This window comes from Canis aureus, chromosome 34 (genome assembly GCF_053574225.1).
Source record: "Canis aureus isolate CA01 chromosome 34, VMU_Caureus_v.1.0, whole genome shotgun sequence".
NCBI classification, from domain to species: Eukaryota; Metazoa; Chordata; class Mammalia; order Carnivora; family Canidae; genus Canis; species Canis aureus.
The window spans coordinates 25,946,193-25,962,514 of record NC_135644.1 but is presented as its reverse complement, the minus strand read 5'-3'; the positions used below and the strand labels follow the sequence as shown (position 1 = coordinate 25,962,514).

At 42.3% G+C, this 16,322-nt stretch overlaps 1 protein-coding gene across 1 annotated transcript in view; it reads left to right on the top strand.

The window, feature by feature from the left end:
* TANC1 (tetratricopeptide repeat, ankyrin repeat and coiled-coil containing 1) overlaps nucleotides 1-16,322 on the top strand; it is a 223,611-nt gene that overhangs the window by 140,600 nt on the left and 66,689 nt on the right. Inside the window, exons 6-7 of the mRNA XM_077883375.1 lie at nucleotides 9,746-9,873; nucleotides 10,991-11,177. Of these exons, the coding sequence (XP_077739501.1) occupies nucleotides 9,746-9,873; nucleotides 10,991-11,177 (315 nt within the window). The remainder of the gene's footprint in view (nucleotides 1-9,745; nucleotides 9,874-10,990; nucleotides 11,178-16,322) is intronic.

Genomic DNA, 16,322 nt, shown 5'->3' with positions numbered 1-16,322 from the left:
ATAAACATCAGTAAGAGGAGTTTGGAATGGGTGGGAGAAGAGATGGTGCCAGGAGCTGGGTGTTCTGGGCAGGGAAGGGGTGCTGTTGCCTGTGTCTTAGTGTGAGAAATTGTATCCTTTCCCTTCTGTGCAGGCACCTAGCTGTTTGGTTTGAATATGAGGTTCACACTAGGATTTGCACTGAGGAGGGGCAGGGCACCAGGTATGAGTGGTGGTGAAGAGCAGAGAGTCTCCAGTGGTGTCTGGTTAGGATGGCCATTCTACAAACATGAAGACGCTCTTGGTTGTGAATTCATGTGTGCAGGGTAGGGTGTCCATTTTCTGATCTGTTCTCTCATTTCTATTCTAGCTTTTGAAAGGAAAATAAAAACCTGGTCCTCTGAAGTGAATGTCAATAATCAGATCTACCAAAGTGTTCACCCATTTCAGAATAAACCACCCTTTACTTCCATCTGCACCCTCCAAAACCTTTGAAGTCTGGTTATTTATGCCCTTCGTGTTTTGGCTGGCCTGGACTCCTTGGTGTAATCTTTCTCCCTTGTGGGGAATATCACTGAGGTGCTGTGTAGAATTTAGGACTTCCTCTGGGTAAGAATGGGGGAGAAATTTAGGATTTGTGTTGGGCAAAGAAAAGAGGTTAAAAAGAATTCCTACTGTGAACTTTTCTCCTCTTGCCCAGGGCAGAAGGCTATCTTTCTTGAGGGAGACCTTCTCTTCATTGGCTGCCAAGTGAACTAATTCAAGTGTAAAGATTGATGTTGCTGGAATAGCCTGCAATTTGCACGTGTACTCAGATTCAAGATTGTCTTTCTGCAAGGGGACTAAAATTATGACATACCTGGGCTGTGAATACAGATCAGAAGTTTCCAGAAGTTTGGTCTAGAATTAAAGACATACAGTACATTTTCCCTTTTTTAAGTGTTCAAGTTCAAGAGAAGGGAAATAGATATGGTTCATGTTTGTAAGCATATGGTCTTGTGTGGCTAGGCATGGTGTTGGTGGAAGCCCTCACAATTATCTGTTGGTTCATGAGAAAGTGGTCACTTCACAGTTCCACTTGACAATTAGTAAAGGATGGTGTGTTTTGTAATCCCCATGGAATCTTTTACATTTCAATAGGGTTAATTAAATCTGCCATATTAAAGTGTAAATTTTATGTCCAGGTCAATGAACCTAAAAGGAGAGGCTGGAGCAAACTAAAACTAATTGAGTTTGAGTATTAACCCAACCACGTACTAATGTACGGTAGACAAACCCTGCTTCCTAGGTTGATTATCAAGCATCTTCACTAAAGTTTTAACTTAAAATTTGGTCTTATGCTTTTCATATTTTCTTTGGGCATTTTTTTAAATCTCTAAGATGCTTTTCTGGATGCTGTCAATGACAGCATTTCAGAATTCACCAGACAGAGTATTGAAAACAGCTCTTTGTGAAATGCTTTAGAAATTTCCCATAGGCTCATGAAATATCGAGTTACTCCTAGATATTTGAAATACCCTTCCCAGACTAAGCTGCCTCATTTTGTGGTTTAGCCCCATAAATTTATGATTCTTAGCTATTTGAACTTTAAATCAAAGTAAAACAAAACCAATGAGCACTTTCGTTAATTTATAAGTAATTATGTGAATTTACGTATTTTAGCCATCTGGAAAGTGGGTTGTATGATATGGGCAGATAAATATTTTTATTATATACAAAAACTCTGTTGAAGTTTACATTCACCTGGAAACATCTTTAGAGAAACATATTCTACTTTATTCAATATTCTAAAATATTTAGGAAAAACAGCGTTTTCTACTTTGGGGGGAAAAGGACTTAATGAGCTCTTCAAAGAAAATACAATCCCCTTTTTCCTGTCAAATAGTTCTAATAACCTGTGTGTCATATAGAATATGTTTTTCCCAAATAAGCTTCCTGTTGTTAAACCAACGTATTATTTAGGAGGAGAATGTCATTCACCCCAAGAAAGTACGTCTGCCTTAAGGGAAAAATTTTTAAAAACAATAGATAAATTAGAGAGGATTACTAAATTATAATAGGATTTGCAGCTATATTTCTTTGAATTAGGGGCAACCGTAATCCGTTCAGATTTGCTTCCATCTGTCATTAGCTACTTGAGCAAGCTTCGATGGGGAGGGGTGAGAAAGTTTTAGTCTAATGAGTCATTGGTTGGTGAAGATCAATCTCAGAATATGATGAAACTTTTTTTCTGGCAGTCAAGTTAGCAAGTAAAACCAACACACATGAAACAGAATAATTACATGCAACCCTGTCTTGGGAGGAGTTTCTTTTTTAAGATATGTTTAAGCAAATACTGACACCTTGGATTTTTTTATTATTTCAGATGTTCAGCTTCTTAGAATGGTGATAAGCTGCTTGACTAATAGTTGAGTAAGGCTTTGGTTAAATGAACGCAAAGAAGAGGGATGTACCTGGTGTGTGTGTGTTGTGGGAGATAGGCTAAGGGTAGAATATCCATTCATTCTGCATTTCCTTAAATATTAATTCTGATGCTATGAAAAACACTGTGTTGGATGCTATTTTAGATGGGTTATCAGGCATAGGTTTTCTCGTCACGGAGCCTTAGAGTCCAGGCGGGGATTAACCACCTGTATACGCAGAGCAATTATCATATAAGTGGGAGTAGTGTTGGGCTAATCCAGCTTGGAGGAGCTGAGCTGGGAAGGACTTGATTACCTTAAGATTTACCTGACAACAAAGTATAGGAAGCAGTGGGGCAGGAGACTAGGGTCAGGGAGATTTTAGAACCCTAGATTTCTTCCTAGGGTTAGGAAGAGATTTCAGTAGTTAGATAAGACAGAGTAAGGTCTCCAGTTAGAACAGGATCAGGAAGGAAGAGGTGATGAATAGGCAGATTCTTGAGAAATTACATGGCCCTAGAAGCCGGAAGGCTTTGAGATGACGTTAGGAGGACACTGAAAGAGAGGGAACCATCTGTTTTGGTTTGAGATCAGTTTCTAGCACATCGAGTTTGAGGTGCTAGTGGAACATGTAGGCACAAGTGCCCAGTGAACAGTTGAAAAATCAAGCTGCATCTCAAGAATTCTGGGTCTGAGCTGGGGACCCTTTTGTTTGGAGGGAATGTTGTGAAATGAGAGGTGCCTTAGACTAGGGAAGAGGTCGTTAGGAGAAGAGAAGTGAGGATTCATGAGCTGTGAATTAGGTGGGAAAAATGCCAGCAAAAGCATAGAAGAACCCACAAGACCGTACAATAATCCTGGAAACTATGGATTTCCTCTCTGAGTGTGTGAAAATTGCCACTTTCCTCCTTGGAGGACAGATTATTTGCAAGGTCAGAAATTACAGGGAAATCAAAAGGGGAGATCGGCCTTTTAAAAAGTAAATATTACTGTGCCTAGCAGGGCTATTTCAGGAGGCTAGTGAACGTGAATGAATTTGAGTTGTGGGTAGGTGAAAGGGAAATGGAATTGGTGGGGATAGACCATTGCCTTTTTACCCCAAGGCTTTGAGTAGATAAGGGAAGATGAGAGATCAGTTAATAGGTTGAGAAGTGTATGCAACAATGATTTTTATTGATTTTAAAGAAAAGAGAGAATTTAGTACAATTAAAGACTTAAAACAGAGCTTCTCAGAGTGTGGACTATAGACTTCTGGGCATACCCAAGGCCCTCACTGGGGTCTGTGAGGTAATGTTGTTAGGAAGATGCTTCCATTTCTCTTGCATTGACATTTGTACTGAGGGTACAAAAGCAATTGTTGGTAACTCTTCTCATGCCTTAGTGCACATCAAAGTAGAGGCACCTGCTGTACTAGAGCTAGGCGTAATATTTTTCACCACCGTGCATTAGCATTAAAAATAACAAAACACTGATAATAAGGTTATTAAATCTTGACCCTTGACTGATCTTTGTAATAGCCTGTGTGATGAAATGGGAAGTCCCCATAAAGCACTGCTACTGCATGCTGAAGTGTGATGGTGGTCTCAAGGAAAACCAGTTCTGTGATTGTTTGAATTACAAGCTGACCTAGCCAGTTTTTTTTAATGGGACACCATTTTTGCCTGAAAGAATGACTGACAAGCCATGGTTATTCAGAATTGGGTATTAGACCCACATTTTCTCAAAAAGAAGCTATAAATGAGTGTGTCATTTCAATTAAAAAACAAAACTGACAGGGATTACTTCCTAATGATAAAATGTGACCTTTTAAGTGAAAAAATTAGGTTTTTGGGAATTTGTATCTGTCACATTGAGCTTGATGGCTTCCCAGGACTTTTCATTTGAGATGTGGTGATTATATTAATGTGATATTTTGGTATCATATAATAAAACGTGTCAGCACTTGCAAGATCTGCAAAACCAATATTTTCCAAATCATCAGTGCATGTTAAAAAATCATGCATGGGTAAAAATATTTGAAGCTTATAATAGACCATTGACTTTTTACTGTAACAGAGTTTAAAAAGTGTATTGATTTGGATTCAAAGTCAACTCTACAACTAACCTTTAAGAATTGCTGCTTGTCAAGTTTGGTGAGGTATCAAAGAAAAATATCTGTAATTAATTGAGAAGGCTCCTCCCTTTCCCAGCTACCTATCTCTTTGAGGCCATAGTTCTTCACGTGCTTTAACCAAATATATTACAACAGATTGAATGCAGAAGCAGACATGAGAATCTAGCTGTCTTCTATTAAACCAGACATTAAAAAGAATTTGTAGAAGTATAAAACAGTGTCATTCTTAACTTTTTAAATTGAAAATATTTTGGGGATGCCTGGCTGGCCAGATTGTTAGAGCATGTGACTCTTGATCTTGGGGTTGTTTAGTTTAAGTCCCATACTGGTTGTAAAGGTTACTTAAAAATAAAACCTTTGAAAAAAAATTCTTTTTATTAAAAATGTTTAACATGTAAGTTTTACAAACTTAAAATGAATTACCATAGATTTTTAAAAATTCTTAGTTTTAATTTCTAATATGATAAATGTCAACCCACATATCCCAAAGTTCTCTGAAATCCTCAATTCTTAGGAGTGAACCGTGAGACAAAAAATTTGAGAACCCAATGGCTTTGAGGAAGGAAAAGAAGATGGGGAGAAAATAAAAAGAGATGAGAAAATTGACCCAGAGTCTGATAGTTATCTAGACTTGAGGGGATGAGGACTTGATAAGTGGCAGTATGACTGGAAAGAAAAAGGCTGGTTCAGGAGACAATTTGAAAGAGAAATGTTTAAGATTTGGTGACAGTTTCAATATGGGGTAAATGGGATGAAGAACTTTAACTTGTGTGATAACTATGTTTTTGTATTGAGGGTTAGAAACCAGTTATTGACAGTCAGCTCATGTTCATGGGTAGATGCTCCTCTATAAATACTATTTTGGAAATTCAAGGAGTGGGGAAGGTGGCTTAAGAGAAGGAGCAGTCAGGAAGAAACAGGAAAATGCTTCTAAACAGAAGGCAAGGGGGGCAAGATGTTTAGCAAGAAACAGGTCATGGATATTTAGAAGTAGAGGAAGGGACTGTGTCTCATTTAACAGACTTGATTCAGAAGGTACGCATCTTAGAAACTGATATTTAATCAGTTGCTCAAGGTTACATGGTGTAAGTGGCTGAGCATTGTCAACAGTGCCCAAGCCCATAGAGTTTGAGGAGGATGAGAGCAGATAAAGCTTCTCTTGATAGAATGATCTTTGGTCATCCCCAGGGACCCCCATGGTTCTAACAGAGTTGGACTTTGAGAATAGAGAATGAGGAGATGGGAAATGAAAGCAGTAAGTATAGGCCGAGTGGGAACAGTTTGATAATTTTTTAAAAAGTAGGAAATTTGTTGTTTTGAAGGAATAGTAAGTTCAGAAAAAGTTATGTAAGGCAGAAAAGTCATGCACAAAAACTACTTTTTGTTAGGTAAGAGAAATATAGACACAATTGAATATAGAGAGAAGTGTGCGAAACCAGAAAAAGAAATAATAGTGAGAAAGTGGGCTCTTGGCGTTAAAGTTGGTAGAAATAGGGCAGCCCCGGTGGCGCAGCGGTTTAGTACCGCCTGCAGCCCGGGGCGTGATCTGGAGACCCTGGATCGAGGCCCGCGTCAGGCTCTCTGTGTGGAGCCTGCTTCTCCCTCTGCCTGTGTCTCTGCCTCTCTCTCTCTCTCTCTCTCTCTCTCTGCATCTCTACGAATAAATAAATAAAATCTTAAAAAAAAAAAAAAGGTTGGTAGAAATAATAACCCAACTTTGATATAATATCTCAAAGATGCTTGGTATATAAGGTACTTTCTCACTTTTTTAAGTTCACAACCTACAGGTAGTTATGGCCACTTCCCTTATGGGGAAATTGAGTGTTAGAGAAGTTCACACTGTTAGTCCAGAGTAGCTTTGGCAGGGAGAAGTCCTTTCTTGGACTATAGGGAAGGATGAGGGGGTAGTTATAAGGGGCACAAATGGATTAGAAGTTACGATGGCAGTAACTGGGAGCTGGTCAGTTTATGGACTGTACCTGAGTGTTGGTGCTGCAAATCTAAGAAGTGTGATTAGGTAAAAAGAGACAGGAAATGACCCAAGAAATTCTCTTTGCCTTTCTCCACTTGAATACTCCATTATGGTGTCATTGAAGATTCCATGAAAACATTATTGGGAAGCAATATCACTCTTCACTTGTCTAATGCATTCCCAGGAAGTGGGAGGCCAATTATTCTTTCAACTCCAAATACAGCAGTCATAAATTCTTTGGATATTTAAATTCGTGAGATGTAAAGTGTTGGTAAGAAATAATGTCTTTCTCTCCAGTTCTTATCCCACTGGTTTTGGGTCAGGTACACCTATTATTGATGAGTGATTTAATATTGACTACACGAATAAAATACTTTCCATTTAGAATGTCCCAATTGATTTTGGTTTAGGGGTCGTTTTGGAGTAAGAATGAGCTCTAAGAAAATCTTACCCGACTGTTCAAATCTCAGTATTTGGTGGTGGACTGTGGAAGTAGAAATGCATTTTAATTTCACAGCGCAGCCTATCAGTGTGAGTTTGTAGGCAACTCATCTCTCCCAAAATGGCACTGCCACTCTTCACCCAAGGGTCCTTCTGCCAGAATGAAAAGTTCAGAGAGCGAAAGCTCTGTGTTAAGGGAGGGGAGAATGTGGATGGCTTGACATGGATTAAGGAATTCAAACTGAAGGGGGCTTCTGAGGGGAAGGTCACTAGAATGACATTGGAGAAAAGAGAGTAATATGAAAAGACCATTGGAAAGCTTTTGGACAAAATGAAATTGCAGTGACCTACTGGTTGCTAAGCCTGAAATAAAAGATGTCTGTTCATTCATCCGGGACCCAGGGAAGGTTTTGGAACTTTGGTGGCATCCACGTCCAGGCTGAATAATTAAGAGAACAAATTGATAATGAACTTGCGGGTGTCCTGTCAATTCAGACATTAAACCTGTTGCCACAGCTCCCAACTTGTCTGAAGAGGAAAGGCTTGAGTGAGGAGTCCGTTGTCTTTGCATAAATATATATGTTTTAATGAAAACCATGGCAATTTGGGGTGTCTACGGACACAGTGTGGAGGCAAGCAGTGACTCCTTAGGGGGCACCCTATCTCCCAGGGACTTATGTGGATTGCAGGATCTTAGAGTGAGTCCCATGTGAGCAATAGGCTATGGCCTCATTTGTCGTCAGGGTAAATTTTGTGGCAGCCAAGCCTATGCAGCTGTTCTGTGTGTCTCCACAGCAGCTGCCAACTGGGAGTAGTTTCTGGCACTTTCCCTGGAGTTTCAGGTTGAACCAGAAGCTAGACATTCAGGGGCACTTTCACAGAGAGCAGGCTAGACATAATTTCAAAGGAAAGGGGGGTGTAGAGTAGAGAAACTGCTGTGTCTGTCCCCTTACCCACTTCTTCCCCTTTCCATCTGCATCCTCTTCTCTCCCTCTGGTCCAGCTGCCACCTGAGATAAAAGAGCTGCCCTGCCTGAGCCTTGGGGCAAGGGAGGGTGGGACTGATCCTGTTCTGAAGTGGTTCAGCCCTTGGGTGTGCCTGAGTTTCGCTGATTTGGTTTGGTTCCTGCCTGCTTCTCCCAAATGCCCAAGTACCTTGGGAATCAAAATATGGTTGGAAATCTCTGGTGGGAAGGGACCTTTTGTCGAGTGGCCTTCTGGGTGTGGTTGGGTATGGTTGACCTGCCCTGGGGCGCTCTCTTACCCCCTTTGGCTTAGGGCCACTGCCCTTCCTGTTGTGAGTTTAACACAAATGATCTAAAAACATGTGGGCTCTCTTAACCCAGAACAACCAAGCCTTGGTTATTTTACCCCTGCAGTTTTCAAGAGCAACTAAAGAAACATCCAAACTGGCAAACCCCAATTCTTGCCACAAACATTGGGAGCTCTTGAGGGTAACCAATGGGTGGGATGCTTTTCCTTCCTTGAAGGTACAGCCAGCCTGATCCCTTGTAGTTGCTGCCCTGGGAGCATGACTGAGTAAAAATGATATGCGAGTGAGACTAATACAGACAATCTACTCAGCTCTACTTGTTTTGATTTTGAGGTTCCTTACAAAAGGCGACGTTAGCATTGAACTTCGGTGGTGACATCATAGCTCATAGGTAACACTGCTATTTTATACTTTCCTCATGTTATATTTCTAAGACTTGCTATCTGCAGATTTCCATATGTAGGAAAAACTGGTTCATGAACATATGGGTTTGCATCTCTAGACGATTAACAAAAAGGAACAAAACATTAAGATGAGTGAGTATATAACAGGTTGCATATTGTTCTTAAGTTTGAACTTCTGTAAGCAGAGTTTGCTTTATACGTTATTTCATTCCTTGATGGATGCTGATTTTAAAAATATAGGAGAGGTGTTAGAATGACATGAATATCATTTCATCACCGGTATTTAAGTTCCCTCAGGCTTTTGGATACAAGGTTAACCTATAGCTCAACATTTAAACCGAACAATACAGTTCTTCTTAGTGCAAAAGGCAAGATGGCCAGCTCCTTGGGTGGGGGCAGGGGGGAAGAGAAGGGAAAGGTTGCAAGCACGCCCCGTGACCTTCAGGTTAACCTTGCTTCCATGCATCACTGTGGAGTGTGCAGAGAACACAGCCTGATTGCTCTCTATCTCCATGTGAACAGCAGAGTGTATTACTGGGCCTTGTCTCTTGGGACACATTTCGCTGGGATTTGAAATCTTTGAGAGAGGATTCCTGATGATTGACCCTTGAGTTCAGGTCCCGGTTCTGACTTTTACTGCTGTGGGGTATGCACAGCACGTTTCCACCAAAGTAGTTCTGCCCGTGCTTTGGTGAACCAGAGCTTGGATTCCAGTTTTACCCCAGCCTCTGAGCAGCCTGAGTCTCTGCCAGCATGGCACTTGGGTTGAACTTTATTTTAGGCTCCTGTGGGCATTGGCCACCCTGTGCTCTTAAAAGAGTTAAGAAGAAAAGCAGGCCCCTTTGGTAGCCTGTAGTGTACTCGTTTTTCACATGCCGTGGAAATAGGAATTGCTATCATATAATCACACTGCATTCTGATTCAGGTCAAATATTTCACTCTTTGCACTTGGCGTTTTTTCTCTTTTACTGTTTTCTTAACCTGTCACAGCCTCTTAATTAGAATGTATTGCTAGAGGACCGGCAGCATTGTCAAACTTTGTGCATTTTATAAAAAATACACAAAAGCACCAGACAAGCAGCTGTAGTGCCAGCTCCTCCAGATGCAAAACTGAAATTCCCCAGAGGGGCATCTTCATTGTTTTCTTTCTTTGTTCCAGAAGCAAAGGCCGATAATGAACCGAGCTGTTCTCCGGCAGCTCAAGAACTGTTGACAAGGCTGGGATTTTTACTGGGAGAAGGGATCCCAAGTGCCACACACATAACCATTGAAGAAAACAATGAGACCATGGTAATGCCCGAGGAAGACACCGCATATCATACCTGCTCAGAGGATGCGTGAAGGCATAGCCATCTTCTCCGCCTCCCCGAGGGGGGCAGTCACTGTTCAGGCAAAGGAGTCTGGGCTGTCGTGTATTGAAATTTCCTTCAACAGTTGTGGTTTCTGCTTCGGGGGGGGGGGGGGGGGGGTGGTGGTGTGGAGAGGCAGAAGGGTGCAGAACTTCGGGATGTGTCCACATTAACCTTCAAGTTACCACCCCGGGAAGAGCAGCTCAATGAATTTAAGTGGCCGAGAGAATCCCATAGTCATGATGCTACTTTTATCTTCCTAATGCTGTTCTTCTCAGCCGGCTGCTCTGGGATATGCTTTCGTGTGTGTGTGTGTGTGTGTGTGTGTGTGTGTGTGTGTGTTTAAGCAGTTGAGATTTTGGAGGGTCAGCGGGATGAGGAATTGTAGGAGATGAGGCAGAGACAAAATAAGATGGAATCAAATGGCTTGTGCACGGGAGAGTGCTTGGCATCCTAGGGAACCAGGAGCCTGCTGCTTCTGAATCGAGATGTGTCTGTTTGCATGGCAATGAGGGGCCAGAGCCCCCACCCCCACCCCCCCAGGGAGGGTCCCTGGGAGGGTGTCACGCACTGATTGAGATGGCGGTGGCCACCAGCCTCCTTGCCCTGATCGCAGAGCCCATAAATCTTCAGGAGTTGAATTGGGCTGCAGTGCTCGTGAAACATTACAAAAACCAGAGTTCCCAGGTTTTCCGTACAGAGGTCAAAGAACCCATTTGTCTTCTGCAGGCTTTAAATGAAAGGAAGTCTGCCTGTTTGCTATTTCTATTTTATGAATGTGCGTTCCCACTAAATTATTTCTAAGACTGCCCTTTTAAAATCATCATCATCATCATCATCATCATCACAGGGTGGGGGACAGGACAAAGATATTTCTCTTATAAAATTTGAAAGAGCACATCTATATGAAGCCCCTTCTATTTAAAAAAAAAAAAAAATACAAAACTGTTTTCCATGTTCCTGTTTTTAGTTTTTCTGTTTGGGCGTCAGAAACAAAAGACTGTGTAGAAGCATCCTGTGTGAAGCCGTGCTAACTCCTCCTTCCATTCGTCTTGCAGTGCACAGCTCTGAGCCAAGGCATCAGTCCTTGCTCCACACTAACAAGCAGCACCGCATCTCCTAGCACCGATAGCCCCTGCTCAACCTTGAATAGCTGTGTCAGCAAGACGGCAGCCAACAAAAGTCCCTGTGAGACCATTAGCAGCCCTAGTTCCACCCTGGAAAGCAAGGACAGTGGAATTATAGGTAAGAAGCACACGGCTCGGTAACGTAACGGCTCAGCGCACGTCAGCCAGAGCATTCAGCAGGCACTTCTTAAGAGGATTTGAGCATGGTCTGTGAAGGTCGGTGTGCCAGGGCCCGCCCTGCTCTCTGCAGATGGCACTGGCTCCGTGGACAGCCGAGAGGATGAAGCATCAGCTTTTACATTCCTTGGTGTCTATTTTTATAACACTGGGCTCATTTGGTTAAAAAATCTCCAGATCGGATCTGGCCTGTGACGTTAAAAAATCTGACCTCCTCATCGATTAAGTCCATCTGTTGGGGATATGGTCCCACTAGGACGTAGAACGGGGCAATAAACCTGCATTTTGAGGTGTCTTCCCAACCCAATCTCAAGGTCCTTTTATTTCCTCACTTATTTCCAGGTATTTGTTCTTGAATTTCCTTTCATGGGATCTGACCACTCTTTTTTTTTTTTTTTTTTTTTTAATTTGTATTTATTTATGATAGTCACAGAGAGAGAGAGAGAGAGAGAGAGAGAGAGAGAGAGAGGCAGAGACACAGGCAGAGGGAGAAGCAGGCTCCAAGCACCGGGAGCCCGACATGGGATTTGATCCCGGGTCTCCAGGATCGCGCCCTGGGCCAAAGGCAGGCGCCAAACCGCTGCACCACCCAGGGATCCCTGACCACTCTTTTTAAGGCCAGAATTTTCTCAGACTCCATCCTTTGCCCCTGCACACCGACACAAGTCTGGTTGTCCTGAATTGTGGATCAGGAGACACAGATTCTAGTCCTGACTCCTAGGGTGCTTAGCTCGGTAAACACTTGCTTAACATTTGAGTTCTTTGCACTCTTCTTTCCTTCTCTGTTAAAGAATTCTGATTAGTTCAGTAGTTTTTGGTCTCAGGTGCACATTACAATGCTGCGCTGAACATGCAGCTCCTTTTGTTTTTCTGACTTAACGCACATGTCTTTGAGGGATACTTTACATTCTAGTGTGGACTGAACCCCACTTACTTCCACATGAGTATGTATGTAGTCGAAGGGAATGACATTTGAACCCTAATTATCTCTAGTCTTATCTGCTATTTCAAAACAAGTTGCAGGTCCATGCACTGTGTATTTTGGGGGTTGCCTCAGAAGATCTGTGAGATCACTGGGGTTGGGTTGTGGGCTCCCTGGCTGTAGAACTCACCGTAGCTTTCGGAGAGGCCCTTAGCATAAGGGTGGCTGCCTCTGCCCTCAGTTTTCATGTGGATCAGGCCCTCCCGGTAGGTTTCTGTTTCATTTGGTTTTGATTATCTTATTGGGATGCAGTCACATACCATAATATTCACTCACTGAAACCACTGAATGGTATTTGGTCTGTTCAGAGTTGTGCAACCACTGCCACAATCTGATTTCAGTACCTTTCACCCCAAAAAGAACCCCGTAGCCATTAGAAGTCACGTTCCATTCTACAGACACCCCCAGACTTGTTCAGTGTCTGTCTCCATAGACTACCTGGTTCTGGACATCGTGTTCAAGTGGTGGTTTGAGGTTGTCATAGCGAATTTAAATTCTTTCACTTACTCTGCTGGTTTCCTGTTCCCACCTCACTCTGCTTCCCCACCTGCCATTTGGTCCAACTCGTTTTTCCCAGTGTTAGCTCTGTGCTCATGCCCTCTCTGAGCTGTCACCACAGCCGAGTCCGTGGTATATTCTGCAGTAGCCAGCTGACTCCTTTGACAGCATCCTTCACTCTCCTGAAATGTCCTCTCCTCCCAAGAGTTTATCTTGTTCAAGGAGTTCAGTGCTCCATGGTATTTTGGATAGCCTGTTCTTTTTTCATTCTATGATCTGGCATGGGCATTACCCGCCTCTGATTATAGCCAAGCCAGTTTCTTGTTGTGATAGGAACTTTTTCAATGACTGAAGAGGACCCTCATGCATTCACTCTTTCCTCCCTCTCTGTTTCTCTCTCTTTCAGTGAGATACAGTGCTGCGACTTAAAAAGTATTCTAAAGACGGAAAAGGAACAGTTGCCAGTTTGGTTTCCTGCCTTGTCAAGGAAAGATCGAGCTGCAGGAATACCAGCACTCTTAATTAGTATTTGATTTAATACATCCATCCAATCTCAGAGTGGTTATTTTCCCTATTATATACTCTCCATAGCACCTCAATATTTTCCTTCAATTTACTTGATATTTTTTTAAATTATTTTTGTTTCCCTATGGAGGGGGAGGGGATCTCATATTATTCTGGCTCTCTACTGGCCTTCTAGTAGAGAAGAGTTGAGTACTACTCAAGTCAAGAGTTGAGAGCTACTGAAGGAGCTATGCAAGATTCCCATTCCAAGTTGGCGTTGTCACATCTGTTAATGTCATTTGTATTTTAAGCTGTGTCTTGTCGTTAAAGTTAAATGACAGGTTTCATGTTGTTGGGGCCGTCCATCATTCCTTGGCTGAAGTCAGACATGTTCCCTTAACTCAGCTTCACATAAAGACGGTGACGGTTGAGATGAAGTGGAGTAATGGGCAAATCTAAGTCCCTCTTGTATGGAAGGTCCCCAGCGCTGGGGATGGTGCTCCTTTCTCCTTAGCTGATCTCCTGCCGGGAGTAAGGACCATAGATGGCTGAGAGGGAAGTGCTGTGCTGGTGACCGTGTTCCTCTGTTTGCTCTCCTTCCATGACCTGCAGAACTAGATTCTGTTGCCAGGGGGGACACATGGGAGATGTGGTTGGTAGGAGAAGGAGAAAAAGCAAGTATTTCCTCTTCAGGCAGACTATGGCCACAGGTCTTTGAAGAGGCAGGAGTGGTGAGGCAGAGGAGGGAGAGAGCTTCCTTTGTCCTCAATCAATACAGGGTATGCAGGTTTCATGGCCTCTTCACCGAGTAGGGATCTGTGACTCAGTTGTGGTTCTGTGATTGCTGGAGGTGGGGCGTGTGGTTTTTCTACCTGAGGAACAGGACTGTTTTTATAAGGTGTAGCCTGGGAATGGCAGCCTTTAGGCATCTTAAATGTTTAACCGAATAAAATATTCAAGAACACAGTGATCTTAGTGGGCAAAGATGAAGGTGAAGATACCTTGGCTTCCTGCTTTGGAAGGCCTGGCGGCTGCTTCTAATAAGCTAATTAGGATCCGTGTTCTGAATTCCACAGGCTCTGGAGAGATGGGGAAGAAGTTTCCATTTAATTTTCCATTTCAAGTTGTTTAAGATTTGTTTATCCCTAGAGCTTGGGTTGGAGCGGCAGAAGTATCGGGTGGGCTGGTAACAAGTCCACACAGTTGGGGTGGCACTTCGATCTTTGGGGAGCTGCAGGTGCCCGCATGGGCTCAGAGCTGCATGTACAGTTATTAGCACTGTTTATTTAGGGCACTTAGGGGAAATTTCAAATAGTGTTAGCCCATCCTTAAACATTCCTAGCCCTCTTCTTAATATGTAGGCTTATTTCCATCATGGTGATTATATTTAACCTATATATTTTTGCCCAACAGATGCCATGGAGAGGTTGCATTCCCCATGCTTATTAGCTGGCCTTCTGATGGGGCTGCCACAGGGCGCCCCCCCCCCCCCAGCTCTGTTTCTGCTGGTTTTGATGTATCGCAGGTGAAGAGAATTCCCTTTTTAGGAATGGCTTAGTAGGAGAAAGGGCAGAATAATGACCATTAGAAGAATTTATTGGACTCCTTCTGGTTTTTTTGTGCAGAGGTCAGGGCTTAGCAGAACCTCCGTGCCCTCTGTTCCAACTTTATGATGTTATGCAGAGGACAGTCCTACCTCGTCCTGTTTGAGGAGGTCCAAGTTCTTAAAATGTTCTTTAGAAGTATAATAATTCTGTCATGAGACAGTACAAATACTGTCTCAGCTGGATGGGCATAACTGAATTCCCTACAAATAGATATGTATATATTTTATATATATATATACATATATTTTATAAATATATGTATATATTTTAAAGTAAGTACAAGTATGTGTGCAAGTGTGTGTGTATATATACACACATATATACACACATACGTATATATTATGTCATTTGTATTTTAAGCTGTGTCTTGTCATTAAAGTTAAATGATATGTTTCATGTTCATATATATATATATATATATATATAAAATGTCCTACTCTTGACATGTTAAAATAATTGGCATTACCTAGAAATTGTCTGATTTTTCAAATTTGCAAGGTGAGAACCTTCTAAATGTGAAACCATACCCAGTCAGCATAAGGTAGCTTTTTAATAACTTGCTCTAAAAGGAAAATTTGGTAAAGAAGTAGCTTTTATAGATGTTTCCTCCATGCCCAAGAATACGTTTTTCTTAGTGACACTTCTTTGAATAAACTTGCTTCTAGCTGTTAACAAGTGGAAATTGTAAACTGTATTAATCTCAGTTCAGAAAAAAATTAGGTTATACTCACTAGAATGTGTATGAAAGCCAATCTGATCGATTATTTATCTATCTTAAAGATTGATTGATTGATTTTAGAGACCAGAGAGTGTGTGAGTGGTGGGAGGGGCAGAGGGAAAGGGAGAGAGAATCCTCAAGCAGCCTCCCTGCTGAGCGTGGAGCCTGATGCAGGGTTTGATCCCAGGACCCTAATAATATCATGACCTGAGCTAAAACCAAGAGTTGGATGCTTCATCAACTGAGGCACCCAGGTATTCCCCAATCTGATTTTTTAAAAAGCATCACTGAAATCAGTGGGTTTTATCAAGCACTTTTTGATTTAAACATATTGTTTAGTTTTTGTCTGTGTCCATATCATGATCAATATTTGTGTGTGTGTATTTTTATTTATTTATTTTTTTAAAGATTTAATTTATTTACCCATGAGAGAGAGAGAGAGGCAGAGACACAGGCAGACGGAGAAGCAGGCTCCATGCAGGGAGCCAGACGTGGGACTCGATCCTGGGTCTCCAGGATCAGGCCCTGAGCCGAAGGTGGTGCTAAACCGCTGAGCCACCAGGGCTGCCCCGTGTGCGTGTGCGTGTGCGTGTGTGTGTGTGTTTAAAAAAATAAAAGGATTAGAGACGTCTGGGTGGCTCAGTGGTTGAGCAGCTGCCTTTGGGTCAGGTCATGATTCTGGAATCCAAGATTGAGTCCCACATCAGGCTCCCTGCAATGGAGCCTGCTTCTCCCTCTGCCTGTGTCTATGCCTCTTTCTCTGTGTCTCTCATGAGT